The sequence below is a fragment of the Pleurodeles waltl genome, chromosome 6 (genome assembly GCF_031143425.1).
Source record: "Pleurodeles waltl isolate 20211129_DDA chromosome 6, aPleWal1.hap1.20221129, whole genome shotgun sequence".
NCBI lineage: Eukaryota > Metazoa > Chordata > Amphibia > Caudata > Salamandridae > Pleurodeles > Pleurodeles waltl.
The window spans coordinates 1400965876-1400991771 of NC_090445.1; the positions used below are offsets into that span (position 1 = coordinate 1400965876).

The 25896-nt window shown below is 45.8% G+C and overlaps 2 protein-coding genes across 10 annotated transcripts in view; one reads left to right on the forward strand and one right to left on the reverse strand.

The window, feature by feature from the left end:
- MRPS16 (mitochondrial ribosomal protein S16) overlaps positions 1-3877 on the reverse strand; it is a 36860-nt gene extending 32983 nt beyond the window's left edge. For 2 of the 8 annotated variants that reach the window (XM_069240745.1, XM_069240747.1), the window contains exon 1: positions 3712-3848. The gene's annotated coding sequence lies outside the window, so the exon portion shown is untranslated. Of the gene's footprint in view, positions 1-2638; positions 2871-3711 lie in introns of those variants that run through there. The other 6 variants (XM_069240748.1, XM_069240750.1, XM_069240749.1 and 3 more) reach the window with 5 other exon arrangements.
- Positions 3878-4081: 204 nt separating this feature from the next.
- The window catches only part of VPS13D (vacuolar protein sorting 13 homolog D), a 2230750-nt gene continuing 2208935 nt past the window's right edge, over positions 4082-25896 (forward strand). For both annotated transcript variants that reach the window (XM_069240741.1, XM_069240742.1), the window contains exons 1-2: positions 4082-4240; positions 8854-9018. In XM_069240741.1, the coding sequence (XP_069096842.1) occupies positions 8922-9018 (97 nt within the window). In that variant the 5' untranslated portion in view covers positions 4082-4240; positions 8854-8921. The remainder of the gene's footprint in view (positions 4241-8853; positions 9019-25896) is intronic.

Below are 25896 nucleotides of genomic sequence, written 5' to 3' on the forward strand. Positions count from 1 at the left end.
CTATCTGTCGATTCCAATTTTTCCTCCTCAGAGGAGATTTCTACAATTCCTATGGAAGGGACAGTGTTTAGAGTTTTGTGCCCTTCCATTTGGTCTGTCGTCAGCCCCTTGGTGCTTCACGAAACTCCTGAGGCCGGTGATGGAATGGCTCAGAGCCAGGGGAGTCAGATTAATTATATATCTAGACGACATTCTACTGATGGCCCAATCCCCTCAAGTCCTTCTAGATCACTTGAATTGGACCATCAGTCTTCTGCAAGATTTAGGTTTCCTTATCAATGTGCAGAAGTCACTGTTGAAACCCTCTCACGTGAAAGAGTTCCTGGGGTTCCAGATAATATCTATTCTATGTCAACTTCTTCTTCCCGCTCAAAAGATTAGCAACATCAAGAGGGAATTGAGATCGATACTTTCCAGTCGGACCGTCTCTTTGAGGAATATAGCCAGAATAGTGGGCTTGCTAGCTTCATCTATTCAGGTGATCTTCCCTGCACCCCTACATTATCGAGCACTACAGAGGCTCAAGATCAGACATCTACAACAAGGTCTGAGTTATTCGGAACAGATCCCATTGACTGCCGAAGTGAGATCGGAGATTCAATGGTGGCTCCATCATATGGAAGCTTGGAATGGCAGAGCGATTTTCGGATCTCACCCAGAAGTGATAATAGAATCCGATGCCAGCAGATGGGGCTGGGGGGCAAGTTGCAACTCCCTAGTGACGGGGGCAGATGGTCGGAATGGGAGCAGTCCCTTCATATCAATTGCCTGGAACTTCTGGCTGGATCTTTTGCCATAAAGAGTCTCTCCCCGCAGAAAACAGATTGTTGCATACTCTTGCGGATGGACACTGTATCAGCAGTGAGGTATGTCAACAAATTAGGGGCCACGAAATCCCAGATTCTGGCAGAGATTGACAAGGATTTCTGGCATTATTGCCTAACTCAACGTCTAGTAGTCATAGCAGAATACCTTCCTGGGGACCAGAACATCATAGCGGACTGGAACTCCAGATACCTGTCAGATTCCAGCGACTGGAAATTGGACCCTCTGATATTTTATCAGATAGTCAGAGAATGGGGCAGTTGCGAAGTGGATCTGTTTGCCTCACGTCTCAATTGTCAAATTCCAAAATTTTACAGTTGGCGTCCAGACCCCTGTGCGTTAAAGACAGATGCCTTTTCTTCAGGATTGGTCCCAGTTTCGAGGTTATGCTTTTCCTCCATTTCGGATGATTGCCAGGGTTTTGTCTCAGGTGCGGAGACAGAAGACAGAGATTATTCTGGTGACACCCTTTTGGAGAGCACAGCCTTGGTTCCCCATAGCTCTTCATTTAGCTTGTGCCTCTCCTCTTCTAATTCCACCTCGTCAGAATCTTCTATTGAGTCCAGAGGGCCTTCAACATCCACTGGTCTTGTCCGGGAAATTGACTCTACTAGCTTGGTTAATTTCAGGTCTAGATGGAGTACCCGAGACGTTTCGAAGCAAGCTGCGGAGTACATTAAGCAGGCCTGGGCCGGTAGCACCCATAAAAGACATTACTCAGTCTGGCGCAGATGGTCTAGTTGGTGTGATGGAAGGGGTGCCAATCCAATGGAGGCGCATCTTGGTCTGATTGTTAACTTTTTAGCAGAGCTAGCTAATTCTGGTCTGGCTTACCGGACGATTAATAACTTTAGGTCAGCTATTTCAGCAGGACATTCTCTTCTAGAAGGTAAACCCATTGGAGAACATCCGTTAATTTGCAAGCTTTTGAGAGGTATACGTCTTTCTAAACCTCCTCAACCTAAATATTCTGTATTATGGGATGTTAGCATTATTCTAAAATTCTTAGATTCTTGGCCTACCAACAGGTATTTGTCTCGAAAGCAGTTTTCTGCTAAGCTGACCATGCTCTTATGTCTTATCTCTTGCAAAAGGGTTTCAGACGTCAGAGCTCTGGATTTGGCTGGTAGAACCTTTTCTCCAGATGGTGTCACCTTTTCAGTGACAAGAAGGACTAAAACAAATTACATGTCAGTATCCTATCCAATATACACTAAAAATTCAAAGTTATGTGTAGTCCAATGTTTAAAGGATTATGAGGCGGTCACAGAAGAATTTAGGCAAGATGCTAAAGGTCGATTATTAATTTATTTGCAAAAACCTTTTAAACCAGTTACCTCAGCCACATTGGCCAGATGGATGAGATGGTTGATGAGTGAAGCAGGTATTGATACCTCTATATTTGGGGCTCATTCTGCTAGAGGGGCTATGGCTTCTAAATCTTTTGCCTTGGGTTCCCGGTTGGAAGACATTATGAAGGCAGCAGATTGGTCTTCAGAAAATACTTTTCGTAAGTTTTATCACAAACCTGTATTGGATGTAGCTACTGTGGTAATACGCTTTAAACTAGCATAATCGGAGCCTCCGGTGCTGACATAGAATAAAATAATTTCTAGCTATTGCGTCAAGAATGTTCAATTCTATTAAGGACACGGAGGCGAGGATTATCCCCCCTTTTTTTAAAAACCACAATGAATATTGAAAATCAATTATTGTGAATATTTATGATTATTGTTATTATCCCTCCCATTTTATTGTCAATTATAGAAACACCAGTTTATTTGAGACATTTTCAATTTCATTGGGATATTACCTGCCTGTTTGTTGTTACGGGTTCTGATCAGAAGAATTCCTGAAATTCTTATACTCATGGGAAAGTTTGGTTGTAACGTTTTGCCTCAGTTGAGGTTCCAATGTTGAGCTATCCAGGAGAAGGAGATCCAGGAAGAGAAGATGTTCATATCTCCAGATTTCGGGATGGCGTAAGAAGTTTCGTTTTCAAGTTGATCTTATCTGTTCTGACCAAAGAAAGAGGAAGTGACATCAAAGGACTTATGACAGAGGACATGGCTAGTGATTGGACCATGTGATAGGATGTTATGGCATCTTGGGATGTGTAGTTTTTCTTTTACTTGTATTTAATTGGCTGCTGTTTAAGTCAGTAAAGAAAGAGAAAGCATAATCCTCGCCTCCGTGTCCTTGATAGAATTGAAAATTCTTGACGCGATAGCTAGAACATTTTTTATTCACAGCAATAAAATCCTGCAAACAGCATATAAAACATGCAGATGCACGATTAACATTAAATGCTTCCTAAAATCTGCTTTACGAAGCAACACACTTAGTTTCCAAACGCCATAACTGTATGCCAACTCCAACAAGAAACACAGATTGGATTTTTTTTTTTTTTTTTTTAAAGAGAGAAATATATGTAAATAAAGGACAAACAGTTACTGCGGAGAAAGGAAGCAGAAAACAAGAGCAAGAAAAGCAACGGAGGTCAACGATCGCATGGTGTGGCTTGCAAAATTGACAGCGGGGTCAAAGGCAATGTGATGTCATAGACATAACTGGGGCCTGGCTCTCGCCTTATATCAAATGTTAAAGATTATGATACATGGTGGTTGTTAAGACAGTGCCTCCCAGTGCAGGAATAAAAGGAGTCGGACAATTCAAAACACACACAGAGTGCATTACGCGGCGGCAGAACAAGGTAATTCCTATACAGAATAGAAGAAGCACTTCCGTAACGACCTTCGAAAGAGGAGGTGAGTGTTGCGACCCTGACAACAGTACGGACCGAGTGGCTTACGGTAACCAATCGAGCCACGGAAGCTAAGCTTCGGGACCAAGCAGGAATGTAATAAGATTTACTGGGCTTCGTACCTTGTCCACTACCGAAGACCGATGCAAAGGAACACTCGAGTCACCGGGACGTCTCGCACTTTGGGCCGGATTAAGAACAGTGATTAAAGAGTCAACATCTCTGCGTTCACGTTATGTAGACCGCCTACTGCCGTGCAGCAGCTAAATAACGCGACAGAGACATGTGCACTCTTCGAGGCCTCACAACCAATGAACAATTGGTAATAGGTTTCTTAGCCAATCGTAAGCATCTGTGGAGCAGGTGTGTCTTCCCAGCCAATAAACGTCTGACTAATGAGACCACAAGCCAATCGGAAGGACATGATTCCCCAACCCAATCCAAGGGCGTTGCACTTTTCTAGCTCCACATAGAGTATGATTCCACTTACCTGATTGGTGGCGAGCCCTTAGGTGCCAGAAGCTTTAACCCGGCTCGCCTTAATTTCAGGACTTAAGACGTCCGTTATAGGAATAGTTTTTGGCAACGGATTTCTGTCTCAACCGACTGTTCGAGAACACTTTGCACGTGGGTCACCCTAAGTCTAGATGGGTGAGTGAACGTTGACGGAAATTGGGAAGGGCATGAGCGCATAATTAGGCTGTCCTGCCCATCTACTTGCACATTGAACTCAATTGTCCTGCGCACGCACCTGCTGCCCCACTTACACTACTTATGCCCCTTTTGTGTCACTTCAGGTTCTTCTTCCTGACCCTCATTGTTTACTTTAATCAACACCCTGTTTAACACAGCCTCTCTTATGCAAGAAGACACATTCTACGCGCATTCATTCTCGCACACCACACACAGGCCTGATCATACACACCCATGTTATAAGATCTATTCACACACTAATGCAAAATGTATGTAAATATTATCGTACCAAGTAGAAGTAAATACATTGAATATATAAAACCACTCTTTCTCGGTACTAGTTGTTTTCCTTTGCAGACTACTTCAAAGTCCATATAACTTGATTAATCTGTGTGCGCCCATGGGACATTGTTTTCCCTGTGTCTCTGCCAATGACCCTTTGTTCCCTTATTTGTATCTATCTATTTGCATGCCTTGTTACTTGGCTGTCCATTCTGCTTGCACCCTCTGTGTGTTCCCGATCCTTGCATCTACAGCCCCCACCCAGCGCATAGCACCCTGTCACCGAGACTAGGGCATTCTGTTCTTATGACTGTCTCACCCTGTTTGCATTTCTGTTCTTTCCATCCATGGGTCCGCGTCTTCGTGTTCTCTCCTGGGGTGTGTCTCGCTGCTTGTCTCGCGGTCTATTTTCCCTTTTAAGAGATTTGAGTCATGCTGCTTGGTATCCATCTCCCCGTGCCAGTCCTCTCTTGCTGACTAAGATCGTTTCTTTTTGTCCTTGATTTAGTCTTTGCTTGGATCTAGAATCTGTCAGTATCTATTTGCCTTAGCATTAAATCCTGTCTCTTAATTGCTGTCAGTCTTTTCCTGTGCCCGTGTCAGTTTCCACCTTGTCTGTCACTCTTTACCCACCCTTTCGGCTTGCCTTTCTCTCCACGTCACAATAATGTTGTCTCGAAGTTCGGGGATTTGTGTATCCCTGGACCTACCTCTTCTTGTCTCACCGTTGTCTCACTGTACCTGTGCTGGTCTCTCGCCTTTCGTTTTCCTTCAATCTTTGTGTTGCCACCTCTCCCCATGACCGTCGCCTTGTCCTGTGAGTCTCTCTTTGCCCGAATGACCTCCTCGTTCTACCCGTTTCTGCACACGTGTATCCATCCCTGCTCTAGTATCTGCTCATAGTTATACATACTCTCCGTGCGTCCTTGCCCTTGTGTCTGCGTCTTCCCAACCGCGTGTCTGTTTCTACTTGTTTACGTGCCTCTATGTATATGTTTCCACCCGTGCGTCTGTCTCCCTGCCCACAACTGCCTCCTCTTTGACTGAGTCTCCGATACATGTTTTCTGTTTCACCCTCCCTTCTCGATGTCTCCATTCCCATGTTCACGTTTTAATCATCAATCTGTGCCTCATTATGTTTCTCTTGTATTTGTGCCGCACTGTTCATTACTCAATAGCCTCTGTGTTCCTGTTCACATTTTTGCGTCTCTGTGCATTTGTCTTTCTCGATTTCCCCCTTAACTATTCCTTCTTGTGCACTTGTTTTGCGACCATTCTAAATGTTCCTGTGCTTAATTTGTGCCCATTGTTTCCGGTGCGGAGCACCGACACTTATTTTTGAGGGCCTGCACTTATCTTTCTCCCTCAAGCGTTTACTGCGAGCAAAAGACTCATATGGGAAAGACGGAGGAAGAGAAAACAAAAAAGCGTCACAATGGAAGAAAGCAGGAAGCTGCGCGAGTGAGCTGAGGGGGCAGGGAGTAGCCTTAAATGGATTGGAGAGGCCCGAGATGGCTTTAGGGTTACGTTGTCTCAGTATTCCGTGGTCGCACATTTAATTGCAGCAGCCTCGTGTATAAGAGGAAGGCTTTTCGCACCGGCACGTTTTTATTTACAAACTAAGCACATATCATATCTCCATATGTCACTGTCCATGCCTTTTATTTCTGGTTTCCCGTGTCTGAATTTGGATGGGGCCTCCACACTCAGCAATTCTACAGTAATACATTATTTCAAACAAATAACTCCTGGTTCGGTGTGCCTGCGCATTCCTATGGCGTGCTTATAGCCCCCTCTCCACAAATTATTATTATATATAAGGTTAGAAACGCTGCCACATTATATTCCACATTGTTACATCACATACCAATACAAGAAGATAAAAAAGAGCGCTCTGAGTGGCACAGCTAACAATAAAATTATTCAACAAGGTTGCCAGCTGCACCTACCTGCTCATTATTTTTTGAATCTATTGTATCCTCTAATATATGTGATCTAACAATGTGAACTATTCTGTGCCAGCATTTCCAACCAAACCAATATCCTTCTGTCTCTTATCGCCTTGCCCTTCGGTCTGTGCCTTTTTGTAAGTCCCTCTGTCTGTCTGCTTGGCTGCCCAAGCTCCTTGTCGTGTCTCTCTACCTCCAGCGCTGTCTGATGTGGTATTGTGCCTCATCGATGTAGTACGGTACAGAGCAACACGTGGATGGTTCTATGCGAAGTGTAATATGAGGTGCGGTGAAAAGTGACATGCTTTGGCGCGAGGATGGATAGTTTGGTGTGGTATGGTGTCTACTAAAGTATTTTGTGAAATATCGTTTGCGCAACCTTTATTGTTGTGTTGTCATGTGGCAAATTTTGTGCTGTACGGAAGTGTGACGTATATTCTCGACTTTTTTTTTTTTTACTAAACTCCTGTATGAAACTTTTCAATATGCTGATTATAAGCATTGGCTAAGTTACTCTGACACTGACGGTTGCTCATAAACTATTGTAGCAAACGAATTTGAATAATGTAAGGCGCTGTGACTCCACATGGGGCCTTGTTCTCATCAATATAACACCCCAAAAATACAATAATTAACCAATATTGTGTTTTCTCTTGTGGCATGATATAGAATGTTACCTAGTGGTAAGGCTGTGTTGTATGGATGTTCTAGTATGCTAAAGGTAACTTGTGATGTGAATTGGAGTGTGTGTTCTGTTTTGTTGCAGGCCCATGAAAAGTATAGAGGGGGCATACAAAGGAATAGGATGAGCAGGGCATAACTTCTCAAAAGGGATGCCCAAGAACATTTCCTCCTGATAAATATTGCTTGTGTAGTGTGCCTTTTTGTGTGATCTAATGAACAGTACAATCGTAAAACCCAATAATGGTGTTATCAAGATGGATTTGGGCTTTTACAAATAAAAATACAGTCTAGGGATCTGATTATACATCCATGTAATGCAGGTCGATGAGACCTTTATGCAGGTGAATGTAGGTTATTTTGCAGTGGTTCAAATGCTCCATGATTAGGCATCTGTAAATTCCACTCTGCAGTTTGCTGTTTCAGAAAAAGCGAATTCTGAGTCAAAGATTGCATTTCTTTACTTTGTGTGTCAGAATCTAGGCTGTCTCCAGGGTGGTGGTTCAGTTGTCGTAATCACCATGTTGGCACACATCACAACTTTTCATATAAACCTTGCCTGTAGTCGGTAATGGACATGTGAATGTATTACCTGTTTTTACAGTAGCTCATTTGTTACACATCACCCTTTTCCAAAATAGCTCAGTTTGCGCACAGCCTACTTTTCCCTAAGAAGTTCCAGTTTGTACACATCGTCAGTTTCCATAAGGAACATTCTTGCACATATTGCCCAGTTCCATGATACCCTAGTTTATATGCATTTCAGTTCAATTCAGTCCAATTTCCATAATATTTCACCTTGTAAGTATTACTTATTTTCATATCCAGTTTGTACATTTTACTTGTATATAATTTCCAATTTGCACACGTCTACAGCTTGTATAATATTGGCGATTGCACATTTCACCACTTTGTATAATGAAGCAGTTTTATATACTACTCTTACTCCTTCTTCCCCATCAGCCCAGTCTCCCTTCTCTTCCGTCCTCTTCCGCACTGCTACTCTGCTTGGATTTTGGCTGCGACGGCCATTAACGAAATTAACTTTTCTCCTGATAGTTCGGGATGAGATACCAAGTTATTGCATTTGCTGTCTCCTTCCCTGCTCCGAGGAGGAGCTGAGGCCCACCGAAATGCACCCTATGTTTAGCACAAACTGACTTTGTGTCCCACAAAGGGTAAAGTAGTTTCTAATTCCACAGGCATCATTTGGCTTCGCAGCGCCTTCATTGGTGCAGACTTTAAAGGAATGCATGTGCACTTTAGAGGTTAACTGCTTCTTAGCAGTGTATGTTGAGTATGCGGGCCTAACGCAGACTTGAGCAGGGTTTCTACCAATGCACACAATGTTTTCCTGCACTAGCTCCGCGTGAGTGCCCCATCACCAGGCAACCGTTATTTTTTACATGGTTTTATGCTTTCTATCAGTTAGAATACACAAATTTGTAAGTTATAGGGAATCATTCGTTTATTTCAGTGGCTTTTGAAATTACACAGGTCTGTTCTTTAGATCTAGTTTTATTTACGGTAGGCTATCTACACTAAATAAAATATGTCCAGACACATCTGCTAGTTGCGTCCAGGTTTTTGTGACATCCTCATTATTTTGATTGAGGAAGACGGTGACTGACCTCTGAATGTCTGTTTCCTTCTTTCTAGAATGTGTACGTGGAGTGATGGTTTGAGGAGCAAAAGAAGACTTCTTAGCACTTCTTCGGGACACAGTCATGTTGGAAGGACTGGTAGCCTGGGTACTAAACACCTATCTGGGCAAATATGTGAACAACCTCAACACGGATCAACTCTCTGTAGCACTTCTCAAAGGTATTGTCTTCATACTGACAGCATTGCAGATTTTCTCAAGGCTTATAAGGGTAGCCAATGTATAGAGTCTATAAAAAATTGTAATTATCAAAGACATCATTATGGAAGAAATTAATATATTCAAGGTAGACTATTTAAGTTCTTCTGAGTACTGTGATGGCTAAGGGTTGCTAAAATATTCTGTTATAAACCTCTCACTTACAGTTGCATTAACTTCTCAAACAATTCAATAGCGTTCATGGAATGCTTAAGTTCAGGTTAACTGTGTTTATGAAGAGTCTATGAAGAGCTAAGAGGCAAGAGTTAAGTATAAGCACATTCATTTTGAATTAAATACTCTCAGTTTTTATCACTTTTTGTTGGACTACTCAAAAGTTCTATGTTAAGATGATACAATAGAGATAATTTTAAAGTCCCACAGACTCAGTTTTCAATTAACACACTGGATCATTGTGTGCCTTGATCATAATTATTTTTTCACAAACACAGAACAAAATATTTGAACTTGTTGGGATGTTAATGACCCCTACATGTTCAATAGACATGCACCTTTAACCTGGAGTTACCCACCTGCTAGTGAATTTGATATCCTGACTTTCCCTTTGCCCAACACCAAGAAAAGCCTACAAGCCTGGAGGTTTGCATCCAAAATTTACCCGAGGCCCAGGGTCTGCCTCTTATGTTAAGTGTGGAGCACCAAAAGCATACCCCCTATAAGACCCAAGACTGCTGTCGGTGTCCCTGGGAACTGTACAGTGATTGGGAACAGCATACAGTGTTTTGAATCTTTAGTATCTGAACAGGCCATTTTGCAGGTTAAGAAATAGAAAGTGATCCCTAGTTGCCCTCTTGCATGAGTGACCCCTGACCTGCCCTTAGGCCAGGCACGACTCTTCACGACAAGCATTCCCCCATTCTGCCCTCGTGTCCCTGACCCTGCCTTTGCTGCCCTTGCCGCCTCTTCCCCGGTGCCAGTGGTAGGAGTATCTAGCGTGTTCTAAAATCGTATTGTATTTCATTTTTTTTTTTTCATATCGAATTTCATTCTCTGCTGTGTTTTTAACTGTATTTGTGCCCTTTTTCTGCCCCACTTCGTTTTTGCCACTGTGTTTGCTGCCTAGTTCTCTTTCTGGCTTTTGACGGTTTTCCCCGTCCCTGCTGCTGCGGCCCTGCCCCCTTGCGCCCCCATTGGCCACCACCTCCCAGCTGCTCCTCCCTCCCACCTCCCCTTCTTAATGGCGGCCGCTGCGCGGCTCAAAGAGTGACCCATGACCTGCACTTAGGCAGGCACGACTCTTCATGGCAAGCAGATCCCCCCCCATTCTGCCCTCGTGTCCCTGACCCTGCCTTTGCTGGCCTTGCCGCCTCATCCCTAGTGCCAGTGGTAGGAGTATCTAGTGTGCTCTACAATTGTATTGTATTTCGATTTTTTTTCATATCAAATTTCGTTCTCTGCTGTGTTTTTAACTGTATTTGTGCCATTTTTCTGCCCCACTTCGTTTTTGCCGCTGTGTTTGCTGCCCAGTTCTCTTTCCGGCTCTTGCCGGTTTTTCCCATCCCTCCTGCTGCGTCCCCGCCCCACATTGGCCAACGCCTCCCAGCTGCTCCTCACTCCCACGCCCCAATGACCCTCTTCCCCCCCCACCCCCTCCCTCCAAAAGCAGCACTACTCCTCCACAGAACTCCATGCCCTCAACGCAGGCCAGCACCCCCGCCTGCACACAGGCCAAGCACACACACACACGGACCTTTCACATGCCACTCATGCCGTTTTTCCTGCACTCACACAAACACCAACAGCACTAACACGCACCACAGCAACACTAACACGCACCACAACAACATCAACACGCACCACAACTACAACAGCCCCCGCAACCACCTTAACTGCATACTCCTAAACACCCGCTCCGTCCACAAACACGCCATCGAGCTCTGGGACTTGCTCACTACACACTCCCCTGACATCGCTTTCCTCACTGAAACTTGGATGAACCCCTCACCAGAACCCGACATAGCCATAGCCGTCCCAGAAGGCTACAAAATCTCTTGCAGAGACCGCATATACAAACCAGGAGGAGGCATCGCCATCATATACAAAAGCACCATCAAGATCACCACCAACACCCTCGACATCCTAGACAACGCAGAACACCTACACTTCCTAATTCACATAAATGCCAACACCACCCTCGGAGGAACCCTCATTTACCGCCCACCAGGCCCCCGCCCCCCTTTCTGTGACGCCATTGCTGATACCATCAGCTCCCACGCCCTCACCTCCACAGACTATATTCTCCTTGGTGACCTCAACTTTCACCTGGAGAACACCCATGACCACAACCCTGCTAGACAACCTCACGAACCCAGGACTCAAACAACTGGTCACCACACCCACTCACTCAGCAGGACACACGCTGGATGCAATCTTCACCTCCAGCAACTACATCACATTCACACACACCACCAAACTCCACTGGACCGACCACCACTGCGTCCACTTCTCCTTCACGAAACCCCCCACCCACCACCAACAACACACCACACTTTACCGAATGTGGGACAAGATCCCCATAGAACACCTGAACGCCAAGCTCACACAAACTCCACCCCCCTTCACCAACGACCCAACATCACTGCTCACAACCTCACGCACTGGCTAACTACCTGCGCAGACTCCCTCGTCCCACTGAAAAGTAACAAAACCCGCAACATCAAGACCGCCCCCTGGATCACCACTGAGCTCCAAGTGTGAATGCCGCAAAACTGAGAAAGCATGGCGCCAAGAGCCCTCCATGAACAACTTCTCCACCCTCAAAACTACCATATGCAAACACCACCAACCCATCCGGACCACCAAACGGACTTACTACAAAGAACGTATAGATAATAACTCACATAACAGCAAGGAACTCCTCACCATCATCAAAGAGCTCACCAAACCCAAATCCTGCGCCACCGACCCCCCTCCCCTCCCACACACACAAAACCTCTGCAACTCCCTCTCTTACTACTTCCACCTCAAAGACATACACAACAGTTTCACACCACCCGCACCCACCATCACCACCACTGACACCACCGACATGACCCCACCCCAACCAACTTCACACCTGGACCCCTACCAACGTCGAAGAAACCGAAAAAAACATGAACTCATCCACTCAGGCTCCCCCACAGACCCCCTGCCCCCACCACATCTTCAGCAAGGCTAGCCCAATCATTGCTCCCAGCTCCGCGCCGTAATCAACAGCTCCTTTGACGCTGCTACCTTCCCAGACTCCTGGAAGCACACCGAAGTCACCGCACTCCTCAAAAAACCCAAAGTAGACCCAGAAGACCTCACCAACTACACCCAATCTCTCTTCTCCTCTTCGCCGCCAAGGTCACTGAGAAGGTTGTGAACGCCCAACTGTCTCACTTCCTAGAGGAAAACAACGCACTCAACGCCTCCCAGTCTGGATTTCGCAAGAACCACAGCACTGAGACCGTCCTCATCACCTGCACTGAGGACATCACGACCAGAGTCGACAAGGGCGAGACCGTCGCACTCATCCTCCTGCACCTCTCCGCAGCCTTCAACACTGTTTGCCCCCAGACCCTCCGCACACAGCTTTTCGACGCAGGAATCCGGCACAAGGCCCTAGACTGGCTCACCTCCTTCCTCGCCGAAAGAACCCAGAAAGTCCGCCTCCCTCCCTTCCAGTCCAGAACAACCAAGATCATCTGCGGGGTCCCTCAAGTGTCCTCCCTCAGCCTTACCCTGTTCAACATTTACATGGCCCCGCTCGCCAACATCCTCTGCCCCCACGGAATCACCATGAGCTCGTACGCAGACGACACCCAGCTCGTTATCTCCCTCACCAGGAACCCTTCCACCGCAAAGACAGACCTCCACACCGGACTCCTCGACACCGCCAAATGGATGACTGCAAGCCACCTCAAACTCAACTCCAACAAAACAGAAATCATCGTCTTCGGCCCCAACAAAACAGTATGGGATGGCTCCTGGTGGCCCATCGCCCTCGGACCACCCCCAACACCCTACACCAACCCACACACGCAACCTCTTCATCATCTTAGACTCATCTCTCTCCATGGCCCAGCAAATCAACACCATATCATCCTCCTGTTTCAACACCCTTCGCATGCTATGGAAGACCTTTAAATGGATTCCCATAGAAACCAGAAAAAACATCACCCATGCACTCATTAGAAGCAGAGTAGACTACGGAAACGCCCTCTACGCTGGTAGTACAGCCAAGCTATAGCAGAAACTCCAGCATATCCAGAACGCTGCCGCATGCCTCATCCTCAACCTCCCACGCCACAAACATATTTCCGCTCACCTCAGAACCCTTTACTGGCTGCCCATCAGAAAAAGGATCGTCTTTAAAATCCTCATCCACGCCCACAAATCCCTCAGCCTACCTCAACGAATGAGTGAACTTCCACGCACCCACTCAACTCCTCCGCTCTGCTCACCTCGCCCTTGCCACAGTCCCCTGCATCCAACGCACCACCTCCGGAGGCAGATCCTTCTCCTACCTCACCCCCAAGGCCTGGAACTTCCTCCCCAACAACCTACGCAAGACCCAGGACCTCCCGACTTTCAGAAAGCACCTAAAGACATGGCTTTTTGAGCAGTAAAACTTAATCTCCCCCTTCCTCCCTCCACAGCTCCTTGACACCCTTCCAGGTGAGTAGCGCTTAATACATTTTTTGATTGATTGATTGAAGTTAAACCCTGGCTCATGTGTCATACCCTGGCACTTTTATGACTTCTCGGTGCTTATGTCCAATGCATGTTGTGTGTACGATGCCTGCTAGGGGCGCAACTAGACACAGAATTCCAGAGGGGCTAACACTTCCAACATATGGGTCAGGACAAGCATTTCCAGAAGTGTGGCCTGAACTATGCAGATAGCCAATATGTGGAAAAAATGGTAAAATGTGCAATTCAAACATATTTCCCACACCTGGAATTATTCGAAACATGTTTTTGTAGATTTGTTACTGTTCCTAGCCTACTCCGACTGATCTTTAAAAAGCAAACTAAGTACACTGACAAATAAAAAAACAGCATCTACGAGTTTTAAACCAAAGCACATTAGACACGTTTTCGCAAAGTTACCCTTTTTGTCAATTCACTGATCTCTTCTGTGTCAGGACAATTTGCTTGTGAAATATTTATCATTGCAAGTCCTGAAAAATGCTCCTGTCCTATTAATGACTGAAGGTACAATTAAGTTTATGCTATTGGATGTTGCAAAATAGTCATGGATGAGGCTGCCCTTGCATACAGTTGTCAAAATATTAGGCATCTTAGTAGTGCCTAATGTGAGCCGGTGGTTGCAGGTGGAACCCACTTGCACGTATTTTTGGGTTTCCTTATTAGACTTTGTTCCAGAGAGAAAACACCAACGGTGGAAGAGAAATATGGAAAAATTGTACCAAAGGGAGAAAGCAGAGATAAAAAAGAAACTGCAAGAGTGAGATAAGGGGGCAGAGAGTTCCTGGTGGTGGATAAAAGTAGCACACAGTAGAATCCCATCTAGGCAGTCTTGGTATTCTGCTCTCCCAACACTCGAAATTGCCGGGCTTGGACTTCTGGGATTCTGAGCAAAACTTTGGGCCCTGCATTTATTATTTTACAAATTAAGGACTGCTTAGTATACTACCATACATTGAGTTGGGATATGTGCCTGGTAAGTCACAGGTTTAATAAAAAAAAAGTACCATTCCTTCTTTCTGAGTTAATTATGTGCCAACAAGTTGGTAATATTGTTGCCGGTAAATGCACTGCCCCACACCTGTGCTACACAAAATCCAATAGTTATTGTTAGCACACCACAATAGGCAGTGCCCAAAAGTGTAGCATATTGATCCACATCCATGCAGGAAAGTACCCGACTGGTATTGATGAACTAGCAAAAAAAAGTTGCCTTGTAGAGGGTATTGGGGAGAAGTGTCAGTCTCCATGTTAGAGGTCTAGCTAACTACAGATACAAAGTTATTTTTGATGAAGATTTGTCCAATTACAAGACCCTGTAGAGATGAACAGAATCAAAGGTAGGGCAGCGGTCAAGTAAAAGGCATGTCAGTACTCTATTTGAATCCATTGTAGTGTTTTAATCGTCCCTTTTGAAAGTCAGTGTTGCTTTTGTGCCACAGTGATATTGGACTCTGTTTTGGTAATCCACGAGAGGGCTACTTTCTTCCATGAATGTAGCTATTTGTCTTGACGCAGATCTTTCACTCTTTTTGCCTAGAAACAGATGGTTATTGGTATTAGAAGGAGCCCTTGTTTGAAGAACTCTTTGTTTTAGGGAGTTATTTTGAGGAGAGACCTTTATCCAAGGAGTTGTTGCTACCTCTGACTGGATTAGCTGCAGAGCCATCAGTGAGTATATTCTTGCATATATGAGTACAACATGGGTCTGCCAGTGATTATGCTTGTCTGCAAGATTTTGCAGCCTTGATAAAGTCCTGTGTGATCAGGAGGTTAAAGGTGAGAAGTTGTTTTCATGATTTGTTTTCTAGTGTACTGCGTAGCACTGCTGAAATTGTACCTGAGCAATGATTGAGCAGTGGAGAGGGAAGCGGGAGGGTGTGTGTCTAAAATCATTTGGAGCATTGGAAGTAATTCCTGTGTGACAGGCACACATCACAGGCATTTGAGGCCATTGACTGTGCTGCTAAGGCACAGTGAAAGGTCTCAGAATGTCCTCGGGTACTTCCATTTCAAGTACTCTGGTTAGGGAGCCCTTTTTCATGTGAACTCTTCTAGACTCTCTGCTCTTGTTCTCTAGAGGTCCATTGTCCGATTTTCTTGTTTAGATCTTCTGTCTCAAGTTCAGGTCTCTTGAGTAGGGTCTGCTCTTCAGCCATAGCTAATCTCTTCAAGACATAGGGCAGGTTCCTCTGAAGTGAGGCAGGCATCGGGAATCTTGGCTTCAGTCAGCTTTCCTTGCTACCAAACTCTGTGTTGTTCTTCAGAAGAAAAGAAAATGAAACGTCTATGTTGCTCACCATATAAATGTTGAGCAGTAGCTGCTTTGTGTAGGTGTGTGCTGTTTAAACCCTGACATTTATTGGAAAGAATATATATTGAGTTTGATGACTATACATTTATTTATGAATATACATTGAGACACAAATGTACATCTCTTTGGTATCCATGCAGAGATTCATTTAGCGGAGTCTACTAAACGTGTACGGAGTGAACAAACCATAAGAGAGCCTATATTAATTTAGGACAATATATTGTTGCATAAATATGCACTCTGCTAGAAAAGATATGTTTTCCGTCAGGACCACTGGGCACTACCTACATTCATGTATTCACTGTCATTCACTTACTAAGATTTCAATGGGAGTCAAAGGCACAATGAGTGCAGATGGGAACTGTGCAATATTATTGTCAATAAATGCATGAAAGAGAAAAAAATGAAAACAATTTGATTTTGAATAAAACCGAGAGTGTTATAAAACAACTGCACTGTTTTTGGATAATGAGTTATGTCTTGGCAACCTATGACGTAAAGCCATGTGGTAGTCTGGAAAAGTTAAGATACTTGTATAGTGCTGTGATACACTTTATTTAAAGTAACCTCGTTAATGGATGTGTCTCAGAACTTCTGAGATACAGAGATTTACTTTTTTGGTCTGGCTTCGCATTGCAATAATTACTTGACCTTATGTTACCAAATGAAAAAGAGCTATAAGAAGCACACCTAAGGGGCTTGTCTCTCACACTTTGGTTACCTTGCGTACAGTATTTGATTGGGCGGAGGGTGTGCGCTGCCATCAAGGAACATTGCTTGTCGTACTCCTATTGGATCCTGAGTGAAGTTTGGTCAGCTTAAAAAACATAATAATTCTGCAGTTTGCTGTTGGAAGACTCCTCTACCATGCTTTATTATTGGCCAATAATATTGCTAAAGCGCCATGACATGCTCACTTTGTGCATTAACTACAAAGTGGAACATGTTTTTATTGCTAGGCTAATCCTGTTGGCGAATAGAGCTTCTTAAAAAGGATGTTCCCTCTTATGAAATGGCAGTGGCAACTACAATAATGCTGCAAAGGCATCTGTGCATGCTTTTTTTTTCTATAATATTTACATTTGTGTTGTGCAGAAAAAGCAGTTTCCCATCCCAGCATTCTAGCCTCCACAGTCTCATGCCGATCCTTCCTCCCGCACCAACACACTCTCAGTTCTCCCCTCCCCCAGCTGCACCAGCCTGCACATGGCCAGCTCCCCACAGTCACACGAGCCAGATTCAGAGTTCTTGGGATAGTCTGAGCCACATGGCCCAGTTTTGACTATAAAGCCGGAAGAAATACTGGTAGGGGATGAGAGCAACTGGCTTAGCCACTTTTGAAATGTATATCCATTTTATGGTTAGACAATGCTCTTATTTCATTGAGAAATCTCTGCCCCTTTCCTTTCTGCAGACACTGTACACACTCTACTCCTAATCCGCCCTATGTGTACCCTGCTGATTCTGCTCACTAGTGATGGCTAAAGATCTTTGTAAGTGGTGGAACGTGATACTTTCCCCCGAATTTCAGCAAGCAAAACTAGTAAACAGTCTTCTTGTTGGTGATTTTGAGGACAGTGGGTCACCCCCCCCCCCACCACCACCACCCAAGAACTTATATTTGGTTTCAGCTGTGACTCAAGCAGCAACACTATTGGCAATTAACCTATCCACTTCTTAAAATGAAAATCACAGCATCCAACTGATCTTATGAAATGCTTAACTCCTTTAGCAAACATGTTTTTCGATCAAGTAACATTTGTTACATGCATATTGGGATTTTCAGGCCTAATTTATTATGTAAAAAAACGTTCCACATCGAATTATTTGTTTGTGAATGAAAAACCAGGACTGGCTGAAGGTGTCACACTAAACAATGGGCAACTATGTAAAAACTTTATAAAGTTTCAGTTTGTGATTTTCAGCCTATATTTTTGTAAACAAAAATTAATCAGTGAAGAGTTGAAAGGACGAAGATTGCATTTCTTGTGTAGATGTTAGAATTCAAGGAATAACTGTCACGCATTCAAACTCCTCTAAAACATTGGAGCTTACTAGAAACATGACTGTCTATCACAATGACAGCCCAAGGGACTGTAAGGCCAATTTTACAGCATCACCTGCACCCCTCCTTTGGTCATGCTGAGTACCAGAAGCAACTAAACATTTGAATTGAGAATATGAACAGTAAACCTCAATGCTGGTGCCTGTTTTCCCATGCGGAGGCGTGCTTTTGTGAGTCCCAGGCTGTCAGCCAAAATATTGTTGGGGCTTGAGCCCCAGTGCAATAAAGAAGCTTTAGCCTGTGCCCACATCCTGATACGGATCTCCACTGTGAGACCTGCTTCCACAGAGCAGTGTCATCATGCAGGCCAACAGGGCCCAAACACTGATCTATGTTGTGGCTTCAGCATCAACGAAAATACTAGGCCCCTATGTAGGTCAAGGGGGGGACCAGGTGAAGGATTAAAAAGTAACTCAGGAGCTAGTGCTGCTCCTCCACCCACAATTCACCATAGGCCCGAAGTCCCCATTTTATTCCCTCACCAGCATCCATCTGACAAATTGCTTCATCCTTATTCTGTTGAGCCTGCTTCCCACTTCTGCAGCCTTTGCCTGCTCGCTTCACCTGCACCACATAACCCCTCACTCCCGGCTCATTCCCACAGCCTTAGTCCAATCATCAATCCTGAGTGGCGTGAATGGTGTAAATACAGGGTGATTTGTGTGCCTGTGTGAGTGCTGAGTGACCTTAGTGCCTGCGTGAGTGCGTAGTGAGCTGCAGGAGTGACTGGTGAGCCATGATGAGAGGAGCTAGTGTACAGTGAGTGTTGTGCCCCAGTGAGTTCTGGCAGACTACTGAGCCTGTGTGCAAGCAGGGTGAGCCATGTGAGTGATGGGTGAACAGAGGGCCTCTGTGAGTGCACAGTGAGTGGTGTGCCTATGTGAGTGAAGGGTGAACTGTGTGAGTGCACGGTAAGTGATGTGAGGGCAGGGTGAATGATGTGCCTATTTAAGTTTGGGTGAGGATGAAAGTGCAGAGTGAGAAGATAGAACACATGGTGAGTAATGTTCTTATTTGCGATTGAGTGCCGGGTGATTGGCGAGGCTGCAGGGTGATCAATGAGAGTGACTGAGTGGAGTGTCAAGTGAATGCAGGAGGAGTCGTGTTCATGTGAATGCAGAGTAAGAGGAGGGTGAATGGCATGAGTCCATGGTAAGCTGTGTAAGTACAATGTGATCACTGTCAGTACAGGCTGAGCGGTGAGAGTGGTAGGTGAGTGGAGTGTCGTGTGTGCAGGGTACGTGGTATGCTTATGTGAGTGCAAGGTAAGAGGCTGGTGAATAGTGTGAGCGCATGGTGAGTGGTGTAAGTATAGTATGATAGCTGGGAGTAGAAGGTGAGCAGTGAGAGTGACAAATGGGTGGAGTGTCGTGTGTGCAGCATAAGTGTTGTGCTCGTGTGAGAGCAGGGTAAGAGGAGAGTGAATGGTGTGAGTGCATGGTGAGTGGTGTAAGTATAGTGTGATTGCTGTGAGTGCAGGGTGAGACTGTAGGATGAACGGTGAGAGTGGCAAATGAGTCGAGTTTCGTGTGGGTGAACGGTGTGCTTGTGTGAGTGCAGGGTAAAAGAAGGGTGAATGTCATGGTGCAGGATGAACTGCTTGAGTACGTGGTGAGAGGTGTAAATAAAGTATGATCACTGTGAGTGCAGGGTGAAACTGTAGGGTAAGCGGTGAGAGTGACACAAGTGGAGTGTCATGTGAGTGCAGGGTGAGCTGTGTGATCCTGTGGGTGCAGGGTGAGAGGAGTGTGAACTGTGTGAGTGCATGGTGAGAGTTGTAAATACAGTGTGATCGCCATGCGTGTAGGGTGAGCTTTAAAGCAAAGGGTGAGTGGTGAGAATGATGGGTGAGTTGTCTGTTAGCAGGATGTATTCCCAGACACTCTGAATAACCCAACATGTTATATCCTTGGTTGGTGAGTGGGGTTTCAGATATAATTTAAACTATTGCTATTCTAATATCAAGCAGGAATGAGGGAGGACAAAATAAATTATTTGTGGATCCTGCAACAAACTTTCAGCCTCTTGATATGCCTTATAGACCGGGCCACTGAAATAATGTGATTGTGCAGCTGCAGCAATTTTTGCATAATTATAGATTTGTCGCATAAGACATCACCTGTTGCATAATCTGGAGATTTGAATAAAAATATTGTTTCTAGCTCAAACGATTCAAAAGTTACTAAAAATGGTTGACTGTTAACTTTTCTGAAGCTTATTGCTATATTTGTGTCTTAAGCCAGTACTAAAGAGGTGCAACTAATGCCAAGACAATGTTAACAAGTTTAATATTTGCAAAATATTGAAATCATTTTATCAGAAAATGTGACGCATAATGATTTTCTTGCCACATATTTTATTCAACCCGGCAACATAATTTGGCCCTACACCACTGCATATTTCTAGAAGCCCTGCTTATGGGGTTGCCACCTTTCCAAGAGAAAAATGTTCACAATTTGTTGTTGTTTTAAGAGTCAACAAGGCCTGTGCAATATTGTATGTGTTCATTTGTAAGATGAGTTTTCCGCCTTTTGTTTAATTATTAGTCAGGGCTTGTTAAAATGGCTCTAGGACACACTTGGAGGTTCTTTCTGTTTATCTTTGCTAGTAGGTACAAGTACGAGCTAAACGTGCCTGGTATTTGCATATTTTTAAAGTACTCATTTGCCGGTAGAAATGGCACCCATACTCCTCAAATGTAAGGAATGGGGTGGGTGGGGGTGGTGTCTGCAGAGAGCCCGCTGCAAAACGGCCGCACTTTTGTGAGGCTCTGCTGGTCAGAGCCAGTAATCCGACAATTATCCTTGCCTGGGACCATTGAAGCCTGACAGTGACGAAGGAAAACAAGGTGAAGTATTACAGAGGCGGAAGACTTTATTATTATATGAAATAGATTGCACCAAATCAAAGCGCAATGGGGGCCGAAGCAGTGGTCAAGATGGGGGCCGTAGCAGTGGTCAAGATGGCGGCGGTAGCAGTGGTCAAGATGGTGGCCGTCAGAACATTATAGAGTCGTTGAGCAAAGAAAAGTGGAGCGAGAGCTGGTGTGCGGCAAGAGAGAGCAGTGCTGACCAGCCAGCCCTCGGTGGCATGAAGCGCGGAAAAACAATCCTGGTGAGGCGGAAGCCTGTGAGGGCTTATGGGGCAGGGATGGAGGTGTGCTGATCAAGCCTAGGCGCGAGGTGGGGGCGCGCATAGGGGTGCTTGGGAGGCGCTTCCCGGTGGAGCTGCCCGTACGGACATTATCGATGTGTGTGCCCAGATGCCAGGAGATACTGGGGACATTGGCAGCTGGAGACAACAGAGAGGTGAGCGTCGCCCCCCCCGGACCTGTTTGATCCTTACGGCTCCTGTTGCACTGGAGAGGAGCGTAACAGCGGCCTAGCTTTGTGTTTTCCCTGTGCAGATGAAGTGAGGAGACTAGCTGCTCAGACAAAGAGGACACCATGTGAAGTGTCTGCTTAATCCTATGAGTGGCGAGAAGAGGAACTTGTACTGGCAACAGTCGCTGGGTGTTAAAGATGGGGGCACTGAAGGCTGCGAGTGAGGCGGGCTGGTGAAAGAAATCGCTAGTGGGGCTGTTGTTTGGAGCCGGCACAGGGGGAGTGGATTGCGACTGGGCCTGAGCCGGGCACGGAGAATCTCTTGTCCCGGAGGGGGGCTTCTATGGGACCAGGCCCAAGGGGGTGACTGTTGAGCGGGCAGACTGCGGCCATGAGCAGCAGTAGCGTAGACATAGAAGGCATCTGCACGTCCCCACCGGATTAACACAGAAGACTACTATTTGTGGTGCTGGTGAGGAGAAGCCTTCTCTGCAGCAATCCTGGGTGGCCTCCCCTGGATAGTGCTGAAAATGGTGAAGTGGATTTGGTGAATATCAACTCTGTGGGCCGCTGAAACAGCTGGAGATCATCGACATGGGAAAAACGGATAAACAGCAATCACAGCTCATGCTTGATTTGCACAGCGAAGCCACAAACTGTGCTACCTGATGGGGAGCAGGACTCACAATCTCAGGATTCATCCCCCTTGGAGAAAACACAGCTGGCTATGCAGCAACGTCTTCAAACAATTGATGGCAAAATTGCTGCCCTAAATTTGCACATGGATAGGATGGCAATGTATTTGGACCAGCAAGGAAATCGCTTGACTGAAGTAGAACATCGTATCTCACCGGTGGAGGATGGTCTATCCTCAGTTAATGCTAAATGCCTGAAAACGGAAAAGATACTGGCACTCATTCAAGCTAAGAATGAAGACTTAGAAGCTCGATCCTATAGAAGTAAGCTCCAGATCACTGGTGTGCCAGAAACCACAGATACAGGAAAGCTAGAACACTACATAGAGGGCATGCTGAAGGATATATTTGGAGTGGAGCGGTTCTCCTTTGTCTCGATAGTGGAAATAGCACATAGAACGTTGGTAGCGGGCTGATCCCGGGAGCACCACTGCATCCCATAATTGCCAAGATATTGAGCTACCGAGAACGGGACCCTGCGCTTCGTCTAGCACGTGAAATGCAAAGAACAGCGTATCAGGGTAATGAAGTGGCATTTTATCCAGATTTCACTGCGGCTGTTCAGGCTGCAAGGCGGATGTTCCTACCAGTAAAGAAGAAGCTTCAGACTTTAAACATACACCTCACATTGTTATATCCGACATCTGATGCAGATGAAATGGAGACATGAACATAAGGACAACCAGGAGCTCTGCCTGAATGGTGGAGAACCGTGGCTCCACCCGCAATGACTGGCCTATGATCTCAGGCTCCCTGGGGGCCCGCAGCTTGCTCGCCACCTCAGCATATAGTTTAGACCACTGCAACTGTACTTAAAATATAGTACGTCTTTGAGGAATATAGTAATGTAGATGGTCCTTCTGTCCACAGGCAAAGCGAACATTCCCATTCTGATTACTATGTTACATGATCTTGTATGTGTCTTGGATGCATTATGATGCACTAAATGTCATGGGCACAAATATTACCCTAGCCACCTTCCTTGTGTAGGGAGGGGATGTGGCCTCTGACGGACTTCAGAGGGCGCGCCCCAGTTAAAAAAGATTGGATCATTGGATAATGGCATTTTAATGGTATATTATGTTTCATTTGAAATTAATTGGTTCCTAGTGGGGATTGGGGATTATCTCGACATATTTGGGTTGCAGGTGTTGGTGGAGGGTATAATGTTCGTTTTTGTTATGTTAAGCCATCACATAATTCATTCAGTTTGCCATGCTAACACAGTCGTACGGCAGGAGCTGTTGCCCTCATAGATGCTGGATAGCCCCAAAGGCCGGAACATGCCCAATTGCACTGCAAGGCAGATCACATTTCTACTTGGAACGTAAGGGGACTTAAGCCTAGGAAAACTCGACATGTACTACAGGCATGCAGTGCCCGTATTGTTACAGGAGACGCAGCTCACTCGGCATACAAAACATACAGTTGGCTCTAGGTGGGCTCATCTTGCGAAAGGTTATATTAGTCAAAAAGGGTGTCCCGTTTTCCTGAATACACTTGTAGATAGTTAAGGCAGAAGTATGATACTACATGGACGACTATGTGGCACGCTGTTTTTTTTCTTTTTTTTTTCTTTTCTTTTATTGGTAATAACACAATGTGATACAAAGTCAGTGGGATCAGGGTCCCATCGTTCAAAAGTAATTGCACATCAGTGATCTTAGAAAATCAAAGAAGAAGAAAAAACACATAAGGCACAAACAAGGTATCAGTCGTAATATGAGAACCTGAGGTAGAGTTCACTTCCAACATATTTTAGGCTATGTGGGGGGGGTTTTAAAGAGGATAAAGATATAAGGATGAAGGGCAGGTTATACCTGTTCAGACGAGGGAACCAGGAAGTGCCACCTGGGGAAGCAAGGGATGTCTCTGCGCGGATAATGGGTGTTGCAGCTCATCTCAACTCTGTGGTCAGTTTCAACTGGAACCAGGTGACTATCAGATGACATAGGAAGGAGGATCTACTATGGAGGTCTGTTTGGAGTGTTGCTGGAAGGCGACGTTCGAACTCTAATGGATATTTAGAAAGAGGCGTGGGGATAGGGGGGAAAAGAAAGAGAAGGGGAGATAAGGAGGGGGAGAGGGGGAAGAGTACAGAAGGAGGGGGAGGTACAGGAGCAAGGATAGGGAAGCGAGGGGGAGAAGGGGGAATAGACGCATGTGGGGGAGGGGGGAAAGGGAAGGGAGAAGGGGAACAGTGGTAGTTCCGGGTAGGGTACTATTGCCCCCTTGTGAGGAAGGGAGCCCATACCTGTAGGAATATTTGAGCTTGGTCTTGTAAGTTATAGATGATCCGTTCATGCATGGCAGTGCGGATCATGGCTGTAATCCATTCCTCCGGAGTTGGTGGGGTCTCTGACCGCCAGTGTCTGAGTATGCAGATGTTTGCAGTAGCTAACGCTGTGTGCAACAGTCTCTTGTGTGGTCTAGGGAGGTCTGGTAGGGAGGTCGTATCTTGCAGAAGTATGAGGGCAGGGGGAAGTGGTGACGGAAGTGACATTACTTCAGCCAGAGTGGAACTCGCAGCGTCCCAGAGTGGTCGTACTGTTGTACAGTTTACTAAGATATGTAGCAGGTCACAGGATGTTTCTGGAAATCGCCAGCAGTTCGCATGTGGGAGGAGTCCGGTCCAATGCAGTTTCGCTGGGGACCAGTGCCACTCATGTAAGATTTTGAAGAGGCAGAATTTCAAGCGTGCTTCCCGGGTACCTCTGTCTAGTGCCTCTAGGATAGCTTCCCAATCATCTGGGTCTAGATCCTGCTGCAGCCGGGTTTGCCACCGTAGACGTAGTTTGTCCATTAGCGGTTGGGAGTAAAGCCGTCGAATAATTAGATCATAGAGGCCCGACATTACTCCCTTGTATTGTCCCCATTGCTGCAGGTAGGCCACTATCGGTGAGGGCAGGGATCCCCGCAGTGGAGGTGTATTCCCTCGGGAGAGACAGTGCTTAAGTTGCATGTATCTCCATTCCTGGTTTGGTTGTAGGCCGAACTCCTCCGGTAACTTAGGGAAGGGTTTGAGCACATCGTTCTCCAGGACCTGTGAGAGGGTGAGGATGCCTGCCTGTTTCCATTGCAGCCAGTGGAGTACCTCGCCCCCAATGCGTAGGCCACTGTTGTGCCACAGGGGCGCTTCGGCGTGTATGAGGGGGTGGACCCCAAACAGTCTGTGGGCCCTTTGCCAGGATGCCCTGGTCGCCGCCAGAATAGGGTTCACTGAGTTAGTGGCTGGGAGGTCTGCACAGTAGGGTCCACCAAGTCCTTCGTTCGCAGTCAGGAGGCTCCTTTCTACTGCTATCCACAAGGGGGGGTCTGGTATATTCGATAGTGTATTGGATAGCTGAGACATTTGGAGGGCTAAAGAGTAGTGTTCCACCGATGGGAGTCCCATTCCCCTGTTTATACGGCAGGCCAAAAGCTTGGCTGGTGATAGCCGTGGTCACATTGTGCCCCACACAAATGATCTAATTAGTGCATCGATGCCTCTTAGTGTGGAAAAGGGCACTTGTAAGGGCAGGAGACCTAGGATATAGGTGAAGCGGGGTACCGTCACCGTTCTTACCGCTTGTACTCTGCCCCACATGGAGAGGCCTAACTAGGTCCATTTAGCAAAGTCTAGTTTCGCCCGCGTGATGAGAGGGTCAATGTTGTCCGCCACCATGTGTGCCAGTCCAGGGTTGACAAGCACTCCTAGGTATTTAAGACGTTTTGGCGTCCACCGAAATGGGTAGCCTAGGAGTGCCGCT